General features: G+C 26.4%; 1 protein-coding gene across 2 annotated transcripts in view; it reads left to right on the forward strand.

The window, feature by feature from the left end:
* The window catches only part of LOC132931828 (protein unc-93 homolog A), a 37727-nt gene extending 16653 nt beyond the window's left edge, over positions 1-21074 (forward strand). The window contains exons 4-8 of one of the 2 annotated variants that reach the window (XM_060997861.1): positions 2759-3005; positions 7963-8213; positions 12704-12833; positions 13001-13154; positions 17167-17304. In XM_060997861.1, coding sequence (XP_060853844.1) covers positions 2759-3005; positions 7963-8213; positions 12704-12833; positions 13001-13154; position 17167 — 783 coding nt within the window. In that variant the 3' untranslated portion in view covers positions 17168-17304. Of the gene's footprint in view, positions 1-2758; positions 3006-7962; positions 8214-12703; positions 12834-13000; positions 13155-17166 lie in introns of both variants that reach the window. The other variant, XM_060997860.1, reaches the window with a different exon arrangement.
* The last annotated feature ends 3495 nt before the right edge of the window (positions 21075-24569 follow it).

Here is a 24569-nt window from a genome sequence, read left to right on the forward strand (position 1 = left end):
AATTAATTTCGCTAAAATATTTTGCCGCCCCTGTGACGTTCCACCCCCAGGCATGTGCCTACCCGTGACCCCCCCCCCCTAAATACGGGCCTGCTTATAATTGATACCATAATTCGCAAATAATGGAATTATAAACAGGTATTATTACCTGCATACTTAGAAAAAAATTGAAATTGTAATCTGATGGTATTGAATAACATAAACATATAAACTAGGATGTGTGTAGGTATTGTAAAAGTATAATATAATAATATTAATACATATTTTGAATCATAGAAACTGTAAAAATACAACGTGTAAATAAAAAATAAAATATTATAGAATCAAAGGCAAACTCATTTTAAAAATAAGTCAAATTATTTATTTTGTGGAAAAATTGATCCATATTTAATGCACATTTACTCTTACAATTTACATGCATTTAAAAAACAAATATCTTATACATTTTAATAAAACAATAATCATAATTTTTTGAAAATCGAAATTTATGTCATTGGACAGTTTGTTTAATAATTCGGAATACTCTACAAAATGGACTATATTAGTATTTCAATGATATAATTTGTTTCCGAATTGATGTTTATCGTTACTTTATGACTTAAATTTATTTGCTTATTGAATTTATAGCTCATCAGATTACTTTTTTTCCAATATAGCAACCTGGAGGCTTCTCAGTTGCTTATTGCTTTTTCATTTGATTTGAACGAATTACGAGCAAGGTTTTATTATCTTTATTTCACACACTTTGTGTGGCAAAATGACGTGTTGCGTAGTACCAAAATAAAAAGATTTATTTCGATTTATATCATTGCACTCATTGACCTGTAATGAAATATAGGTAGTAAAACATTTTCTATGACCTTTAGAATTTACTATTTAATTTTGGTGAAGTAATATTTTAGTTGAATAAACAATAACATTTTAATTACTTAAGTTAGGGTTGAAAACCAATACAGTTGGTTTAATGTACGCGTGGGACTGTGGGAGAAATGAACATAACTCAACTGTCAGTGTGAATTCTTCTTATCAACACAATAAAATGGTTTTTCGATTAAATTGAGTTTTACTCAAAGTTTTACGTTTTTTTTTTACTCCAAATCCTATTATACTTTGTAATAGAACAACATTAATACTTTTAATACTATTTGCGAAGTTCTAATCAGTTTTATCAAAATTAAATTTTTACTTAATATTATATTACTTTTATGCTTTATACTTGTATAGTAAAGTAAATCAGTGATCAGTAAAGATTGACAGTCCTATTACCTCATAAAATCTAGAAATAAAAATAATTTATAAGTGAAAATAAAAAAAAAATGATTTCAATCTAAATGTCTATTTGTTTTTAAATAATTTAATATTATATTGAAACTAAGAATTTTTTTAATTGTAATAAATCCAAATGTATTCTGAATCTATATAATATGATGCTAAAAATTATTTTAGAGCTATAAACAGTGATATTAATTTATTATATAATAGAACCATATTTTCAGTTTTTATAACAATCTTTAGTAAAAAAATGTTTTATTTTTAAATATCCTGTTATCTTATGTATAAAAAAACTAGTTCACCTTATATCCAAGTCAGCATCTTAGATAATATATAGGTAATATCTTTTTTTTTTAAACCAAATTATTCTTAATAGTGCTCAGTTTACTTGGTATTATGTTTGTATGACAATTTTCCAATTTTAAATTTTAATATAACTGTTCAATAAAAAAAAAAATAATAATAATAATAATAATAATAGTCATTAGTCATTATAGGTTTTTAAAATGTTTATTACTTGTGTATAACCTTGTATTTTGTATTAGACATCAAATGGTTAATAGTGATTTTATAAAATAAATTATTCAAAACTTTATACCACGTATAAAACCTCTCGGTACCTGTATAGATTTTTAATTTTACTGGTAAAAATTTATAAAGATATATTGTATATCAACTGCTTACTAATATTTAATAAAAATAAATGAATAAATATTAAAATGTACAATCTGTAAAAGGTAAATTTGGTGTGGGATTACAGAAAAAAAATTGGATTTTTTTATTATTATATTAATATATATTATATTTTCAAGTATTTATGAGATTTTTTGATCAATTTTGTTTTACGCAACGATAAGAGTTATCTGGAGGAGGAATAGATGAAAGATTGGATATTTAGATTGTAGATTTTTCGTTTATAGGAGATTGAACAAGTACATAGAAAGTAGGGATTTTAAAGTTATTGTAAACAGTGGTTTTACTGACATACCAGGGAGGTTAAATTACAATAAAGTCTTATTATTTTCATACTATTATGATACTATGATAAAAAGTGTAGCTGGAAAAAAACTAATCAATTTCGATTTATAATAAAAATAATGAATTTTTTATTGTAATACCCATTCTCTTGTATTATTTTTATAACAAAATTCCGTGAAGTACACTAAACACTAAAATACTAGGTATTACGAATATGGCGAAGGGCTATTTTATTTAACCGATTTTAGATGCAATTTAGTATTTCGACATTTCTCTTCCTAAGATGTGCATTATTATCTATAACTACAAACTGCATAAATATATTTAGTACAAAAGTAAAAATTTGTGAAAACTATTTTCTCTCAAATAAATCATATTATTACTCGTATATAGTTTTATAGTACCTAGGCCAATAAGGAAATAATATGATTAAATAGAATAATACGATAATACACATACATGAGTATTATAAAATAAAACCAAATTTTTTGCTATTGTGCCAATGTAGGTGGCGCACGATGTGGGATTGATTGCTGGAAATGCGTTCGTCGCATATATGATAAGTGGCACGCGGGCGGACGACATCCTTGGGACGATGTTCGCCAGAGACGATGGACCTGGAACAGATCGGACTTGTGGTAGTGTCGCCTGTCCGCTAGTAAATACAATGGAAATCAAACTCGTGACCGCCGCAAATTTTTCGTCCAACCAGACGATCGCATTGGTTGACGTCCGCAATCACATGGTTTTGCCATGTAAGTATAATATTATATTATATGTTTTACGGATACATTTGAAATCGATGGCAAAAACTGTAAACTGATACCATAGGTGTAAAAATGTGGGGTCTATAATATCAATTAATACGTATTAACATAATTATTTATACTACTGACGAGGGTTAAGTTAAGATATATTTGGGGGGGAGGACCTAAAGGGTTTCTGGAAAGAGCTAATAAGCTCTTAAGTCCCTCAAACTTCCTCTAATAGTTTACTTTACATCAATGAATTTTATAGTATAACCGCAAAAACAGTATAACGTATTCCAAGTATTGGATCATTAGTTTATAAACCGATTTATTGAACCGAAAGGAAATAGTACAAATTGTTTTCTGCTCATCCATCTATGATAAAGACTATAAGTCAACAAATTTCGTGCTGAAATTGATTTTAAGATAAACTTAAAATTGAATCAAACGAAGGTCCCTTTAAATACAGCCTTGTTTGAAAACTGCTTTCGATTTAATTACTGTGAACAGCGAAATACGAGTTTATTTAGTCATTGCACGTTTCCATAAAATCTGACCGTTAATACCAGATATATATATATATATATAATAGTAGAGTATAATACATGTTATTATTTACAATAGTCGAGATCCAAATATCTCCATAGCAAGTGTTCGGCAGTTTCTATAAGAACGTATCTGCAGTGGCCGTTTCATTCAATTTTACGGATATTTTCGTCGTATGTTCGGACTTGGAAAAACAAGATTTTTAAATTCAGTGTGATAACTGACGAATATGACAGAAATTTTAAAACATCTCAAATGCGATCCCAACTTATTGTGTCACCAAATTTTTTTATGTTATTGTATATTGTACCATACAGACGCGACGTTTTGAGTATTCGTTTTACTCTATGACCAAGACTCTATATACTTCTATAGACTACCTCGGTGCCGGAATATATTTTCATATTCGGATTGGACCGCAGATGGGGTGGTCTGAATGATATAATTTATTGACTTATTGTATTTATTATAATATTATAATATGTTTCGAGCTTTCAAATATTTAAACTTTTGCGTTCTAATTAGTTATATTGTATATGCCAACAAACGTTTATTAAAACAACATTGACCATTATTTTAAGTTCATAAATTTATTTGTAGAATACATATACGAGTTTGATGCATGATTTAAAGTTTTAATTTCGAATCATATCATATCAACTTTATTAAATATTATCATATAGTTTTTAGTCGTATAGGGTATGTTATATAAGTAAAAATTATTCATTATTAAATAAAAAAAAAAGTGGTTTAATGTTGTATAATATTATAGACTACAAATTGTAAATTGTAATTCATTCAAACGTTTTTAAAGTTACATAACAGAAACATTGTACAAATGATTTTTATTTTATTGACAATGAAAACTGACTTTCAGTTTACGACAACTAGACCATACATTGATATAAATACATTTTTAAATTAGGGTTATTTATATGCTGTCCTTACATAGTTACAATGTACGATATATATTTAATGACTTTAAGATAAAAATAAAGATATAATACCTACATAATTAAATAATATGATAATATGAATTTGTTTTTGAGATAATAATTGTAATAAAAATTATATAATAATAAAAATTGTATTTATAAAGCATTTGGTTGTAATTAATTAAGTATATTGATTTGCTTGTATAATTTGGTAATATAATTTTCATTTTTTTGGATTTGATCCCAAACTTTCTGAAATGAGATGGCTTACTTTAAGTTCATCTATGAGCAGTGCTTGAATAGGGAAAAAATAAGTAGAGGAACTCAATCCAACGATTTAAAAACTGAGTTCCAAGTGACTAATTATTTGACACAGATACCTCACCAACCTTACTTATATTTTGAATACCACTTTCCAGCTACACAGATATTTAAATTCCAATTATAATATATTTTGTTAGTAGTACCTACGCCCTACATGTTACAGTTTAAAATAAAATAATAATAATCAACATATATATTTTATTTAATATACTTGATAGATAACAAAATTAATAATTATTGTTTTATTAGTGTTATTAAAAATCGTAAAATTCTTTATATAATTTTATTAACGTAAATTGAAATCCACATTTTAATAAAAACTATTTTGGACATAAGTTTGTGTCATCCCCCGTTTCTAGTACAGGAGCCCTGCCCCTGCGCAGCCCACCCTACCAATTCGAGCATTATTGTCTATGAGTTTTAGTGTGATCTGCATTTTTTGAAAATAAACATAAACTTTATACTATTTTTAACTTAAGTATTTTTTATTTTTAACAATAATTTGGTTTGATATTATGTCTTTGTGAAATTTTACTGTTTTGTGTACGTTTCGTTTAATATAAAATTTTAAAAACCAATTTTAAAAAGTCTACACCTTCAGAATTACATTATATAAGATCATAAATGGCATACGTAGTATGAAATATGGATTATAATTTTATTGTTATGAATATACAGCAATTTATTTGTGGCACGGGATAAAATAAACTGACCGCTTTCCATGATTTACCACATCACTATATCTATACATTTCAAAACTTCATAAACAGGAACATATGAACCACCAGTAGTTTGAAATCACTCATGCAGAAACTAAAATATCCAAAAAAATGTTTGTACTGCAAACGGGTATGATACATAATAAATTGAGTTGGTTGCTTCATATCTCAGCTATCATTTCTCTTAAATTATAAAAAATAATTAAACAAAAACTAATAATAAATAACAAACATAAAAGAACAAATCGATAAAGCCGTATTAAATTTTTTTTATTATCGTCATTACCACCAAAGAACATATTAAGGTATGATACTAATATAATAATATTATTCAATGTTCCTTCCTATTCAGTATCATGGTTTCAAGCAACAGACTTCTGTAATATACTAACTAGATAGTACTCATTTATGTGTTCAATCATTGAGATATTATGTGAATATAATATCGATATACCACGGTTGTCATTCGAAATCGAGAACAATAATTAATATGGACAACTATTAATGAACAATTGATTCTATCGAAACAACGAAATTATAAATAATTTTAATCAAAATTCTATAAACAATAATAATAGAAATACAAATATAATACACCAAATTTTCAAATTTTATATCACACTCTTAAAAAAGATAAATAGAAAATCAAACGCATGTAAAAAAAAAGGTGACAATAAATTCAATAATTATTAATTTCTATAACAAAATCTATGAAAAAATTAATATTGATGAATGTTCATGCTTTTTTACTCATTTATAAAATATTTATTATACATATCATATAAGTCAAATAAAAACTAATAAAAGTCGAAAAATGTTATTGTATTTTTTTAATTACAATAAAAATCTAAATCGATTTAGTTTTTTCATAAGTAGATTCCGATATTTCCGAATTGCGTGTGAAAATCATTATCTTAGCCAAATCGCGTGCATAATTTTCTTACAACTGAGCTGAGTCGCTGAGTGTAATGCGTGGTTTTTTTGACTAAGTAGAGTTGGGTGCGGGGTAAGTCGACCGATTAATCAAGTTAGTTCGGTAAAATTTTGCGGATTAATCAAAAAATTGATCAAAGATGCAGTATAAATTCAATTAATCACAATAAAAAAAATTATATGAAAAATATTATGTGTTACAATATAGGTACATTTTTGGTTTTATACGAAAAAATCCAAAGAAATAAATAAACTGGCTACTTTTCTATGAACATCAAACAGGTTATAATTTTATTTTCATACCAACAGTACTTTTTTTTTTGAATTTTTTATAAGCAAAAATATTTAATTTCAATTTATTTTAATTTAACCTAAATCTGTTATAAAGTCTAATAAAATTCTTTGGAACCATACTTAAATATGCGTAGTGAATATTTTTTCTTATCCGCATAGTGTCTATATATAGTATTCAAACTATGAATATTCCCTTCGCGTAATATTTTTTATGTAAAATCTTACACTGATCGTTCAGAGCTTTACGTTTTAATTTATTGCTTACTTTTTGTCGAGTTAAAATATTTACATTTTTATAAGAAACCTATTTTGATAAAATTAATTTTTTTTTCTTATTATAATTACAAAAAAAAAAAAAAATAAATAAATAAATAACCGTAAAAACTTTACATTTTTACCAAGTATTTATATTATTAATTTTTAAATATGGTATATTTTTAAAGTACTTTGACTTTTTTTTAAACTATATATACATGCAATTGAATTATTCGTATTTTTTTAATGTTAATAAAAAATAGTTTAATCGAAAAAAGTATGTAAATTTAATACGAAATTCCTCGTAATTAGTTATTAATAGAAATATTAAAAGAGTTGAGCGTAAAAGTTAACATTTTTACGAATTCTATGAATTCAGAAATTACAAAATTATTTTGTTGTTAAAAATTCATAAGACTTTTAATATTCAAACTTAAGATTTTAAAATTTAATACAAAGTTCTATGTACGTTCTGCGACGCATAATAAAAAAAATATTTCTACCGAAAAGTCAAATTGCATTTTTACAAGCGTTTGAAGTTCAAACTTTTACGAAATTTCATATTCACAGATAAATAAAGATATCTATTTTGTTCTAAATTTTTAATTAAAAAATATGCACCCTGGAGATTTTTCTTTGGTTATTTTGAAAAAATTGCAAAATTTACTATTAACTCCAATAAATACTATTTAAATTCAATTTTCAACCAGAAAACTCTATCAAAGTTGATGATTGATGCATTCTTACTATAAAAGTATCTACATACGAAAATAACAAAAAAAATTACACACACACATTAAATATAAAACAAATACATTCCGCGCGCTACGATCTGAATCTAAAAACATAGATAAATAGTTACGCATAAAATATAAAATTGTTAAAACCATAAAATGTCTTGAAACATTGAAGAAGTAAATTAATATTAATGCTGTATATTATAATATATATTTACAGGCAAAACCACGCAGCTGTTGGCCAGTGTGTTCGCTGGATGTTGTTTTGTCGGCGTGGCTGTCACCGCGACTTTCATGACCCGCATTAGACTATTCGTGTACGCGTCCGCGTCCGAGAAACGAAAATCGGATAGCGCTCGGTCGTTTACGGCCGTCCGCGATGCATTCCGCAACACCAAACTTCAGCTCATAGCCCCGCTGTCGTTGTTCATTGGACTCGAACAAGGATTTATCTATTCCGATTTCTCCAAGGTAAACCCTTTTGTTTAGTTATTAGTGATACTTAATGTTGTAAGTATCTGGACTCTGGCCATACACAATAATAAATAAAACAAATTTTGTTGGCTATTATCTATATTATCATACGTATTGTAATGCATAATATTATATATACCTAATAATTTATATTACCACGGCGGTGGTCACAACTTTTGAAGGTATTAATAGTTATGAATTGTCGTCTGATTTTGCATAAACCTTAGTGACAGATCCTAACCTACTAAACTAAAATTACGTTTAATCATAAAATTTATACGGTAAATAAAAAATAAAAGTAATGAATAAATAAATTACATAAGCAAAAATGTTGACCATCTTCGCACATAATCGGTTTTCATCGTATACAATAATTAAAAATTAACATACCCGTTAAAGTATTTACTGTTGAATGGTAACGTTGTCTCAACTAATACTATATAGATGAATCATTTTTCTCCTTTTTTAAATTTAAATTAATGATTATAACATTTATAAATACATAATAAGTTGATAAAGCTTTGTGAAAACAACTGATTATTAATAAGAATTTCTTATCCAAAAGTTCCATAAATTAATTATCCGCAGAGTTGATAAAGCACAAAAAAATATTTGTTTTAGCGGGGAACACTAGGTGGGTAAACCATGAGAAATGGGCAAAAAATTGCTAAGTTTAAATTAAATTGTTAAGCACATAAACTTCTACAGACGTCGCCAAGAATACAGCACCGAAACAATTACCAAAAATTAACAAAAATTTCGAGAAATGGTTTACAGAGTTGCCGATTTAATACCATGTTGGTATGGTATGGAAACTATTCAGACATTTTTGTGACTACATAGAAATAGTTAAGTAGTGGAAAGCTCTGAGCGTTTACTGAGCTCCATGATTACCTACGTCATCAGATAGTCGTGAGGAATGTCTACTGACGATTTTCATATAATTTTTCTTGTATTATAATTTGTTTGGTATATCATTTCAAATGTTTTGAATTTTTTTATCGACTTTCAAGCTTCTACTACAATTTAAACTTTAAAACGTATGTATCATTAACAGAATCTTAATTAAATAATCAACTGTATTTATTGAATATAGTTATCTATTTTTATTGTTTTGGAAAACTTGTTCATTATTAAATAATGCAATCAAAACTTATAGTTTGAAATAAATCTAACTTATTGAAAACTAAAGAACTGGAAATTTTAAATAAATTGATAGTGACATAAGAGTTGTATACTCGTTTCAAGTGTTTCAACACTAATGATTACTGACTATATAACGAATGTATATAGGTATTCTTTTTTTTTTTTATCAATATTGTTAGATTTATTTAAAATTTAAAATTTCCAATTTCCAATTTTTAAATACGTTTAAATAAATTTGTTTTAAATTAAATATTTTTATTATTTTGTGATCGATTATATTGTTATCTATCCTTTTTGGATTCATATTAATGACACACGGTTTATATATATTTTATACATATATAATATTATATTCATTTATTGTATATTCCGAAGGTTGGACATGTTAAAAATTCTCTTTTGGCAATAAAATATCCGTGTGTTAACAATATAATATAACCAATTTTTAGTTTACTTATTATCATATATAAATAGTGTTTTTAATTTCACTTAGATTTTTAAAATAAAAATTATTACAACCAAAAAACCTAAGATATACTTATGAGATAAATACTTATTATTTTTCTTTTATTATTATTTAATAAAAGCTTTGACATCGTATGTTATTAGCCTAAAGCTAGTATTTAAAATATAAATAAGTAAATACAAATAGAAAATACAGTTTATGGTGGTACTTATAGAAATTAAGATACTAGATTTGTAATATTGTATAAATAATTTTTGTCTGGTTTGTAATTGAATTAGTATACTTTACTAGAAAAAAAATAAAATAGTGACTTGTATAACAAACACCATGGGTTGTTTATACATTATGAACACAAATTGAGATTAAGGAATTTTATAATACATTAAACGACAAATGGCAATTGTAAATTTTTAAATATAAGTTGTTTTCATATTATTATAAACTGTGAAGGATAGATTTACAATAAAATCGGAAATACCATGTTTTGAAACGAAATTATCTAGGAATAACATGTTTTTATCCATAAACTTTATTTTTATAAATTATTTTATTAATTACTATAGAGCGAAATAATAGTATTATTCGATTTACCAACAATATTATAATAAGAAAATACTATAACATCGATATTAAAAATAATATTTATATATTTTGAAGTACCACGCCACCACTCCTTCTTTCAATTATACATATTATGTGTTATTGGCATACAATTTAAATGAAACAACGAAAATTGCATATTTGTGTACGGCACTAGAACTGGAAATTTTTTATTAATATGTTACCAGAGCACGGTTAGTGGCTATACGGTCTTAAATCACTAGTGGAATGTATTAGGAATTGTGCTTAGTGCTAGGTAGGTACTTACTACTTACATTTAACTGCACCACTGTATTTAAATCAGCTGAGCTTCGACACTGTAATCAAAACTAATTTATCAGACGGTGTCATATCTACGTCCACCGTCAGAAATTTAAATTTAAATTTTTACAATATATATCTGTAGACTTGTAGATGAGCCTTCTTTAGTCGTTGTACAATTGCGTACGATACCTGAACTTTCCGTTTACTACAGGTGGTCTTATCGATAAACAGTGTAGCCTGTTATGACCAAACGTTGATTTGCCTCGCGTCGTAGTCGGCCAAACACATACACAACGTATAGCTACATAATAATACTTCTCCAAAAATTTTCCGTGTGCTTTGAAAGAGCATACTTTAAAATTTAAATGAATTCATTAATCAATTTCATTCGATTTTGACTCTTTGAGACGTCAATGCGTGGATCATGACGTTCATGACCATGTTACTTTTGCACTTTATGACGGCATATAGACATTACTACCAGCTGCTATATCTTTTGAAATATCTTTAATAAGTTGTGATTTTTCAGCATAATATTCACTTTAGAATTCCACAATCAATGTCACTAAAAAATAAGAAATAATTAATGCGAAAATTTGAAATTATTACTACTGCGCGATAAGGGTAAAATTAATTATATATAATATTTTTATAAAGATAATATTACGGTAAACCTCGTTTATATTATGTGTCTACACCCTATACACGATTATTTTACGTGGTGCGATAAGTTTTTGACATCACGGCAATCTATATATATTTATCAAATATAGATTTACGCTGCGAATTCATATACGTCTGTGTGTGACATTTGAGTGGATTTTGGATGGAGGATAATATCTTGAAATTTAATACAAGGTTCCTTATAAGTTTTTCTTATTTGATTTTTTTTTTTAAAAAAACGAAAATTCATCAGCCACTTTTTTTATAAGCGTTCGAAGTTTTAATTTTACCGAAATTGGATGTTCAAAGGAAAAACAATTTTAGTTATTTTTTTGTAATTTAAAATATTTATATAAATCGTCGATATATAAAAATGTAGGTCAGGTATACAATAAAGTATGTTATTATTAGACAATAATAAGCAATAATATTATACAGGTATATGTAAAAATAAAAACTGTAAGTTAAACAATTATTATTATATTGAATAAGTAAGAAAAATATTTAATATTTCATTAGAAGAATACTAAATTAAAATCAGTTACCACGTAAAAGAAGATGTCGAAACATATGCGTATAATAAGTAATTATGAAAAAAAAATTATACTGTGATAACAATATATTAATTAACACGTTATACTATTATTATTGTGAAATAATCATTAAGCCGTTAATTATTGTTATTTGTTTTAAACTATAGTTTTTCGTTACATCATAATTGAACACACTATAAAGTAATGTATTATTTAAAACACACATCTCACTACAAACACGTTTTAAAATACCGTTTACACGATGATAAAATACTGTACGATTTCTTTGGATATTTATTAAAATCAAGTTTCTAAGCTTTTAAATAGTATACTGGTGTATATATAATATATATATATATATATATACAATAAAGATACTACTATAATATTTATACAAAAGGCCAATTTAACTATTTAAACTTAATATTCACAATTTTTAATGATTATCAGTAAATAATAAATAATATCTATAGAACTTTAATGATGGTATTTTAAAAGTTTCCTATCGAAATAGTATATGTAGGTACGTTATTTTGTTGCATAAAAATAGGATTTTAAACTTGAGTGCGGCAGCACAGTTCAATCGCCACAGTATTAATTGTATATTTCATTATGTATGGTTTAATTTTGAAACGTCTGAAACATAATTATATATACGTTTGTAAGTACTTAATATACGTATTACCAGCTTTGCATATAATAATAATAATATATAAAATTAATTTTCGTAATAACACAGTGGTGATATGCACTATAAACATAAATAATACAATATGAAATAACAATTAATAGTCTATTTTTGCAATTTATTACAGTTTTACGTCGTGTGTTCCGTGGGTGTGTCCAATGTGCCCACAGTTCTGCTGAGCTTGGGACTGCTTCAACTGGTAGCTGGTTTTACCGTGAGCCTGATCCTGCAACACATCCGCCGGTACCATATAATAGGTATATACACATTACATTTACGATATTATGCATATTATATGTGTACTACCTACCAATCTACCTAAGCTACGTGATATAGGTGTATTATTATTAAAACGTATTAAAGTGGCCGACCCGAGTTGGGTGTCGTTGATGTTATTACGTAATGATTATATTATTATTATTAGCACTGTCGTTTTCCAGTGATTGGGTTCGCGTTTCATTCGTGTTTGCTAATGGTGTTGATGAAGTGGAAACCGTCCGGCGACGATGCTGCGCTACTGTACGTCATAGCAGCCGCCTGGGGCGTGTGCAATGCCATTTGGAACACACTGTGTTTTAGTAAGTATTAATAACTATATAACGGGTACATTATTGATTATCTTACCGAACATCTGCACATTTTATAATTAAATTCATAGTTTTGTTATTGTTATCATTACTTGTTATCAAAGCAATGCTTGAGAAATGTTGTTGAATATATTAACAAAGTAACTACTTACTCGAATTGTATATGTATTATATAATATATATTAATGGTACCTATATGGCTATGTATTATACTATATTACTACTACTTTATACTATATAATTTAGTACAAGAAAACTCAAATTATAATATCGCCATGTTAATTACAATGAGATAGGTGTTATAGGTATCCGAGAAATGGGTTCTAATAACATATTTACGAAGGGGTGATGATAATATTATATCGATGGGTTCAGATAAGCATGCTGCATGCATCATAAATCATAATTAATTTATATATGATAACCATTATACATAAGTCTTTCAGTGACTGCCACTTTCTTTGAAATTAAATATTCATTAAAATAATATTAAATGGTAAAAAAAAATTGCGAAATTTACGTTTATGCTTATTTATCTTTTTTAGAAGAGAAGTATTATATTATTTTTAATACAGCAGCTATCTAGAGAAAATAATGTTCTTTTAAAAAAATTATATCTGATACAATAATATTTTTCTAGTCACTATATAGTGACTAGAAGGAACCTATTCGAATTCCGTATTTTGTATTATTCACAAATATGTTGCTGATGTATTTTAAGAAAAAATTGACTCTTTAAGCATATAATCAAACATTATTATCTTCGTGATTATCACTTATTAGGTTAAGTAATGTTACAGTACTGAGCGTGTTTACAATGCCACAACTTCTAAAGTTTTTTAATAAATCATAATATTGTAATGTTTCTACTGGGAGTACACTATAAAAATAATATTATGTAGGTAAAATATATATTTTTTCAAGGACTGGTAAATTCCTTCGTACATTTTGTTTTATAAACATCGAATTTATACTTATTTCATTATATAATAATACATTAATACCTATATAATTAACATAATATCTCATAATTCATTACATATGTTTATATTAAATAGATACTTATCTGGACACTCAGTTGTTTTATATTAATAATGACCTCACTTATAGGTAGGTACTTATATTCTAGGCCTCTAATAAGGCGTTAACGATTATTAAACTTCTTTTTTCAATAACTAGTTAAGTAAAACGAATATAAAATTGGGTAGCTACATGCCTATGTAATATGTTACATCAGATGCCATGCCATCGCATTCTATACGCAGTAGACAAGATCTAGCGACAGAAAAAATAGTTGTACTCAAATCGTTTATATGTACATAATATACGGAGTGGTCTGCAAATAATATTATAATGCGAAATTAAAATCGATTTTATAAGGTGGGGCTAGGGCGACACAATACAGACAAAAAAACGTTTCTGTTCACGACTTATAACTGTATCGATTGCAGCGCCGGAACTTATTGGCTTTGACCATGGCCGTCATGTTTTAAGTGTTAGAAGGAACTTGGTGTGTTTTTTTTCGTTTCTAGAGACCAGATTATACATGAGGTCAAAATATAGTGTATTATATTACATTATTATACTACTTGTATAATATAATATACATTATTTAGTCACGTAAAACATCGAAAGAGTAAAAATCTTGAAAAAATAAATCCTATTATTTTTGTATAGTTTATTAAGACTACTATTGACAAGTTTAATTTAAAAACAGATTTTCTTTGTTAAATTTAAAATGAAATTTCAATTTTAATAAGCATTTTTACCATAACAATTCCGCAAAAAAAAATTACTATAACAAATGTTTTTATTTATACCTAGATGTCTTAGATATAACAAATACATTTTTATCTCAAAAAAATGTTTGTTTCCTAGTAGTTTTATTTATTATTATCTTATTTATTGCACCAACGAATTCAATTTTGTTATTTAACTGTATAAGATTAATATATATATATATATTATTGTATTGGTTAATGATTACATTAAATTATCTTACTATAAGGGATTTCCAGTTTTTATTTATACATACTGTACAATAAAATGTTTAGATAAATTTTTCGAACGTTTTTTTTTTTTTGTAGATATATATAACGGATATACAAGATTATTCACCAAGCATTTCCTTCCCTATTTTTCCTAAAGATAAATAATATTAGATATCTAAAACAAAATTAGGTTTCGAGTTTCACAGTTTCTGAGTAATTAAAATGTATACTCTAATTAAGAATAATAATCATTAAAAATGGTTTAACATAAAATATTAAATATATCTAATATTGGATCTAGTATTTATTATACTCCAACAATTGTTACAAATTATAAAATGACGATAGATTAATACACACAGTTTTCAAATGATCATAAGATCGTATCTTACAAACTCATTATCACGGACCTATTATCTTTAGTACACAAAATAAAATAATTAAAAAACTGTACGACAGAATTTTCGTTTAGATATATCAACATTTTCAAATACTATTTGGTAAACAATTTATAGGATGAAAAATGATTCTCATTTGAAAAAAAAGATTGTATTACCATTGGATACCTACTTCTTAAATAATATAAAAATCTATATATTTTAAGATATGGCCTTTTAGTATGTTTAAAAGTTTAAAAATCCAAAATTTGAATAAATTCATTATTAAGGAGAAAAATTGGGATGGACATGTTTGGTGAATCACTCTGTATATTGTAAGTAAGTAATAAAAGCAGTACAATATAGTCAATAGTTATAATATAAATATTTTTGATTATAACTTGACACGCCTTGATAACTGACGATATCTATAGATCGGCTGCTGTTTTGTCTACAAAATTAAATGTCAAAAGACAATGACATATTATATTATATGCATACATATTATATGTATAGATGTAAATACATAAGTTTAGATTGCTTTGAGAATGGTTTGATTGAGGTTTAAATTTATGCAATATCTCAATTCCCTGGAAATCATATTACATTTTCGTCTATGCATAACATTATCATATTTTAAAAGGTGCTACTTGAGAAATAAAATAGAAAATGTATGAATAATAATGTTATATTAATAAAATAATGCTTCCAAAGCAGCGCCACGACATCGATTTAAGATTACCTTTTATGAGTCATCTCACTCATAATCGTATAGTGTTAATGAAACCAAAAGTCATATGCTTCGAGTTTGTAGAACTCTTAATAATTTGGACTTTGATAGTGATTCTAATAACTTCGACGTTTTTATTATAATTTGTCAACATTTAAAAGTAGTATTGTTTTATTTTTATTATTATACACAATAATATTTGTTATTACTACGTTAAATTTATATAATAAGTAGAGCTAGGATTTCTATGCATTCAAATGTTTTTTCCTTAAGTCCAAATTGATTGGTTATCAGATATGTCCACGATTTGGCTTATTCTTGATTAAATAGTACAACTGTTTTTTTTTTGCATATTTTGAACATAATGCATATAATTGCATGTATATAAATTGTTGAGAATCTTGTTAATTTTAAATGGTATTTATTTATTAATAGACATCTATAATTATTGGTTTATTTTTCGAACTATCGTAAATATATACTATACCTATTTAAACTAAAATTAACTTAATACTAAAGAAGAATAAGGGATTCAATACATTTCTAAAAATATGTAAAATTATAAACGGTGATTAACAACGGAAGAAAAATATGTCAATATTACTTTAAATCCGGGACAAATCACGTCATTTAAATATGCTCCAATAACATCGTGTGATAAATCTTCGATTTAATCGCCGGTCGTTCACATTTGAAAATTTAAAAATAGCATGTAATAATATTAAATAATATTTAAAAAAAATTGTTTTTGCATATTTTGGTAAATAAAATGCATATTTTACGATTTTTTACTGCATAGAAATCCTAGCCCTAAATTAATAAGTAACAATTTATACACTCTGTGTTGTGCACTAGACGTCTATATACAGTATATATATATAACATAAAATATTTTCTCGTTTTAGATTTCGTGATATCCCTGTATCCGGACTACTGGCACGGGCCGATGGCGCACGGCTACTTCTTCCGGTACGCGGGCATGGCGCTTGCGTTCGGCATGCACGGCGCCGTGTGCAATACCACCAAACTGTACTGCCTGTCGGTCGCACTGGTGGTGGCCGTGGTGCTGTACGGCTGGCTAGAGTGGCGGCTGCAGCTGACCGGCAAACGTCGGCGGACCGCCAACCGTTCGTCATGACGACAGATCGGAGTCGCGTCCGGCAAGTAGCCCGCTGCCGAAAGCGACTCGTGTCCGCGATCCAAATGACCAATGATCGTGCGCCCCCCCGCCGCTAATCCGAAGACGCCCATCGCGTCCCTGCACCTGCAGCCTCCATCGCTGCAGTCACAATCACCGCCGCCGCCGCCTTTGTCGTCAACCGTCATCGTCTGCGGCGCAACCCAGTGCCGGATTTAGCGGGGGTTGCAGGGACGCACCGTAAGGCCTCGAGGCTGAGGTCGGTGTCTTAGATTTTCTGACTTTCGAAAGTTCACAATTAAATTCAAAATATCGAATAATGTTCGAGAAAAAAGTATTTCGACAAATCACCCAAACCCGCATTTATGTTAAGCTATTACATGTGGACCCTAATCGTGACTCGATTTAAAGAAACACTCGACGAGCCACGAGATTCTTACCTACCTATGCGAGTCCTGTGATTTGAAATGTTATCATTTTTAAATCCATCTTTTTTTTTCCAAATGCCTAAAAAATAAAATATGATTGACGCATCAAATGACTGTGATTTTTTTTCCCAATAATTTTAGTATTGTTGCACCCCGGCCTTCCGAGACACTATCCGGCACTGACTACCGCACCGCAAATATTATATTTTATTATTTGCGCACCACGTGTTGCAGAGCACAGTGACGTCTCGCCGAATTAAAATATTCACAATATTATATAATATCTACCCATAATATATTATTATTAGCTGCAATAGATCTGTACAAAGCAAATGAACAACTTATTGTCCACGCTGACCATTACAATATGTATTATTATTACCTACGTTATATATTTTTATATAAACGTATTTGTTGTTGATTTTTTTTTAACGGAGACCTATATATATGTATATGTATAAAATATTCGTCTCGATATCGTAATAATGTTGCGTATAAATTATATACAGGGTGGTTTTTTTTTTTTATTTGTTTAAACGTGCCACTCGTAATTTATGTATATTATAGAAAAAATCTACTTGATTTGCATTTATTTACTGACTACCGGTTAACGTCAACAAACGTAAAATTCGGTAAGAAGACAGAAGAATCGTTAAACTAAAATATAGTATTATAAACGATTAACAATGTTATACAATCCAAACAACCATTTATAAAATATTAAGTATTCTGAAATGACGAGTGGTTGTTTAAAATAAATCACACTGTATAATACATACCTATCATAAAATGTATATACAACGCAATGTTTCACATGAATGTAATTACGTTCATTCTTAAATACTCGATCAGCTGATGATAAACGTTTTTTTAAGACCAATGCGAGTTATTATAAATATTATTCGTAGAATTGGACATTCCATTGCTACTTATATTTCATAAACAAATGGGACTTTGAAATTCCACGCATTGAATAGACACTAATCCGCCCATTACACTTACGGAAACTCGTGCTATACTTTAATATAGAATATTATTAATTCAAGTTATGGCCGTTATGTGCGTATGTTTCTCAGATCTGAGTAAAAATTTACCCCTCCCACACCCAACAATTATTAAAATATAATAGTTATTTACTGATTTTATAGTACCTATCATGTCTTTCTTTAACTCAACACAATGTAATTGATGTAATTTATTAATTAAATTAATATGAAATACTTGATTAAGTTGTATTGAGTTTTTAAATGTATTTAAATTTTAAATCAATAATTGGTTTTGATTCGTTACGAAAATTGAATAAGTTTATTTTGTGTTAGATGTGGAATTTTATAAATTCCGAATTGTTCTATTTTAATGTCCTGCATATCTTTAAAAACTTAACAGAACGTATTATATAAACGCATTTTTTTGAATGTTATTTTTATGTTTTAGATGTAAAATACGAAAAGAATAATTTTAAATGTCTATCAACAAATAAAATATTATATTATATCACAATATATAATATGGATATTTTGAATAAATAATAAGAATAACTATTCATAAACTTTGTACCTATGTGTTTTTATTTTTAAATCATAGTCTATATAATATTACCTACTCATTATAATCTATTTAGTGTAACAATATTAAACTACTTTTCACTTAACGATACATATTTAGAATGTAAACAGAAACGTTATAAATATTTTTGTGAATTTTGTTTTTATTTTATTTAGATGATAGTTTCAAGAATTTCCTTGATCTCTTAAAGCAAATATTTGACTGATTTTCAAATAATAATAATATTGCATATTTGCATTTCGGGTAAAACACTTAAATGTCTTCATAAATTCAATTACAATATTAGTTATCTACCCTAAATAATATATTGACTGTGAATAATAAAATAAAATCCAATAAAATTTAATTTATTTTATTTTATCGTTGAGAATGGGTTATTGAACTTTCGGTATTATTTAATATCGTTTATTAAATGTATTGTTAAAATCACTCTATACTAAATAATCAAACATTTCAGTGGCATAATTGGGAAAAATAATTGTTTTATGTTAGATGTTTTAAAGTTACATTTCCGAAAAACAATGGTTATTATACATTATACACTATATTAATAACAATTTAGTATGCTAATGAAAACGTCTACGCTCTACAATTCAATATGTTATTAATTAAAAAAAATAAATAAAATAAACAAACTAATTAAATTAATTATTTTATGTCGTAGACATATTTTAATTAGTGTTGACTGTTTATATCAATCTCGTGTATTAATTTAAAGTATTTTTTTTTATATTTTTAGTCGATAGATTGTTTGGAAGAAAATATTAGATATAATTTATATATTCATGAACAATATACCTCATTATGTTCTGCTGAAAAAATATGAGATGTGAGAAGCTTGAAAACTTTGAGTATACAGTAAAATATCATATCAGGACTTAAGAGGTCATACATATGTGTACCTCCATGCATCCCTACAAAATTATGCCACTGATTGACATAGAAAGTGTTATACCTCTATTTGTTACCTAATAATTTATTAATGTATTTATTTTATTTTAAGTTGATTTTGTGGTTGAATTTGATTTCTATTTAATGTTAAGAATGTTAAGATGTAATTTTGATTTATGTTTAAAAAAATAAAAAAAAATTGAATTAGATTTAAGTACTTATAACGAAGTTAATACAATTTGTGAGGCACTCTTAGAGTATACCCTTATCTCAGAGTAGGTACTTTTTTAATAAAGTGTTGTGAATATAATATATGTTGCTGAAGAAAATGATTTAACCGCCAAAATTATTTAATGTCGCTCAACAGTAATGATTGTCAGAAATAATTATATTGGCTACTATATGAGTAAATTTAATATTTTATTATATCACATGCCACAAATAATATAATGTTAACTCTCGTCGCTGTTGTGTACAACGAAGAAGCCAATTACTCAAAAATATAAATAATAATAATTATATTTATGCTGTTGCATTTAGTTGAATTATATTATATTATAATACTACTAATATTTAAATTATAACGGATGTTAAATATATATTTATAAAATGTGAAATTTAAGACGCCACTTTGGTGCGATTTTTTGTAAATTAATATTAATTCCCGCTTTCAGTTTAATCTAAAAGTAAGTTATCTGTGTAAGTGTATACTGATGATGATTTATGTTGTAATTTGTACATTAGCCATATGACGTATAGAGTTTTAATAAAACACGTTTTAAAATAATGGTGATTAATGTCTTGTTTTTTTATTTAACTTACCTTTTGATTAAACGCAATCTCACATACACCTATATGAAAGATAGATTTACATCAAATCCATGAAATGTTTATGATTGTAGTTATTATAGTTACCTACACTTATTTTAAAGTAAGCTTCGACTATAAAGCATTAACTTGTTTTGTCTTAAATTCTTATTGATATGGAATAATTACTTCACAACAATATAACAGATAGGTAAAATTTATTATAAGCAGAACACATATTCACGTATATTGTGTACTTGTTTTTAATATTTTCACTAATTTTGTAATTTTATTCAATAGATAATAAGAAAATGGGTAATTTTGTATGGATTATGGCTTTGTATTATATTTTAAATTTGTTTAATAAGTAGGTAAATGAATGTGTTTCCCATGTATTTTAAATTTAAAAATAATAATTATAATTATATAAAAACGTATGAGATATAATGTTATTTACAGCTTTTGTATCGTTTATACTTCTTAGTATAATATGAATAGCTTCTATTATTATTTTATACGTAAGTATATCATTATAATAGCATGTTTAAATAATATACAAAGATGATATATAGACATAATTTTATATTTCAGTATCAAACCAATAAATAAAAATATAAGAATTAAAATTAGCCTAACTCCCACATTCATCTCTTAAGATGTTATTTATTTTAAAAATAGCCTTGAGATATGTATTGAGCTTATGACGTAACATTAGGCGTTAACAGTTTCAGTAGGCTGTATTCAAACAAATACTATTTAAATCTGGTTATTGATATATGTTATTCTTGTTAGGTTATACAAGTATAATATAGGAATATTTTTGCATTCCAATTAAAAATAAATTTTAGATATCGATGATATTCATGTGTCTATTTCCTATATTAAAACCACAAAAAATAATGAATATGTGGTAGGAAATGATACAGGTTTAATAATAAACTGAAAACAATTAAAAATACACGTGAGTTAGGATAATATTATATAAATGTATTGATGAGTAATATAATATTGTACTATTTAATTTACAATACTATATTTTTCTTGTTTTTATACTATTAATAGCAGTACAATTTGACATGAATTTCCAATTTCATGCATTTTATGAGATATAAATAATAATTTATTGTTTATACGTTTCGGTAATAATTTGATTATAAAATTATATCACGGTATCAAAAAGAGTCGCAGTAAACTTTTTTTTGACCAGGGAAACATTTACAACATTTTCTACCCAATCCATATATTATAAGTTAGAAAGGTATAGAAAGAATAGTAAACTGCATATATAGTGATATTAGATACTATAAAAATGTAATTTATGCAATCATCACATTTAAATTGTATGAACATTTTGCTAGAACCGCTCACCTTCAAAATGTGAATTTTAAGATTTTTGTTCCTGATAATTAGCTCATCATTAAGGTGAATTTGTATGACTAACGCTAGTTTTACTAGTAAAGATATATATATATATATTTAATATTGCACATTTCCTCAATCCCAAACACCAACAATTGTTTTCATTTATAATATTAAAATAAATTATGTTTTCAAAACTTATATTATTTTTTTTTTTTTATATTAAGATTGACTTTTTACTTTCGGTGATTGATTATCATAAATGTTTTAGGTCAAAAAAACTAATAAGTTAACAGTGTTAGTTCTTAGATACAATTTTTCTTGAAGAAATTTTTAAAATAGTGATGTACTATGTACAAGTATTGTAGAGCGTTCATTATCTACACTAATTGTGACCGAGGGGGATGCAGACTAATCTGTGCAGATATCAAACAATGATTAAAAATATAAAATTAACATGAATTTTAAATATGTACTTAGAAATGTACATTTCGTTTCGTTATAATGACTTAAATAATTTTATTTTATTGCAAACATAAATTATTTTAAATTTAAATAGATCAATTAAAAACTATAAAGGCGATTGATTAAATTATGACAAGGTAATACTTTTATCCTCTATACGATTTCGTAAAGTTCGATTTAATTAAAAATAAGGAAATTCTCAATATTTGTTTTAAATTATTATTATAGTTATAAAATAAATGTTTCTTTTTACATATTATATATGTAAAAATTGCTCAATAATAAACTTTATAAAAAAAACTATATTATAATTTAAAATGAAATTATTTCTAAGAATGAATAGTATTAACATAAAACAATTCATATAAAGACTGAAGAGTAAATATTTAAAATTAATAAATAAGTTAGTAAAGTATTTATTTGTTGGTATATAAGTATATTAAATGTATTAATATTTTGTGAATCCTTTTGTAAGTTATTCAAATTTGTATAGAACTCGTACCAAACATTCAAACAATTCAAAAGTTTCAAATCAATTCACACCTTAGTTCGATTCAGTTCAAAAATTGATTCAGTTTACATTATCATTAATTATTAATGAGATTTATCGATTTATTTCAAGACACCAAGTCAATTAAAGCTTGGAAAATAATATTATAAATTTTAGTATTCTAGTCAACGCCCAAGAATTGAACAAAAAAATGAACTGTAGATATTATAAGATTTAGTTTTAAAATCACAAAAATAAAAAAATAAAAAATAAATCCCCACGATGGAATATTTTAATTATAAATACAGGATACCTAATTTTTTGTTATAATTATTGCTTGCGTGTTCAATCCAAAATTCTATACTTACCTAATACATACATTTGTAGAATTTAACTTTATGTTTTGACGCTGTTTGAGAATTATTAAAGAAACACGTTCATATTTATTATCTGTTTATGTGTATCGTGTATGTATAATTTACACGCAACTCGTGCATGTTGCGGTCTGTTCGTTTTAAATCAGCCGGCGGCGTTTTATCTGCTTGTCTGGGCTGCTTCTAACAATATTTAAATATAAGTATTCCAACACCAATACAACATACACTTACAACAGTATATTATTAAAACTAATCTAATAGAGTTGGATACTCCGTCAAATAATAATTATCATAAACAAACGCACGGTTAAGTAATAATCGACGTCGTACACTCGTACCTGTAGTAAGTCATCATCGCGGATTCGTTCACCTCGTCATGCCATCGTACTATGTTACTTACTATGTTACGTTTTAATAGTTTATGTACACTTCAACTTTGTCATGTAATAATAAATTTATTCAAATCCTGATTTTTCTATAATAATCTTGTTAATAGCATTATGTTTTATTTTGTATTGAGCTCGCATAGAGCGTGTATTATCAATAAATAAAATATTTAAATATACTTAAAGACCATATTTTTTAATACTTGCGATTTGTTTGTAGTATTTATGGAATAATAGAGTGTCTTAGTAGTCACAATATAAACTTCTGTATTCTCATTTGAAAAACAAAATCTTGTATCTCCACAGGAAACTCCTAAGGACAAAATCTCTAGAATTCAAAGAAAATATGGTCTTTAAGTATATTTGAAAATTCCAAAATCAGATTTTGAATGACTGCATTA

Source organism: Rhopalosiphum padi, chromosome 1 (assembly GCF_020882245.1).
Source record: "Rhopalosiphum padi isolate XX-2018 chromosome 1, ASM2088224v1, whole genome shotgun sequence".
NCBI lineage: Eukaryota > Metazoa > Arthropoda > Insecta > Hemiptera > Aphididae > Rhopalosiphum > Rhopalosiphum padi.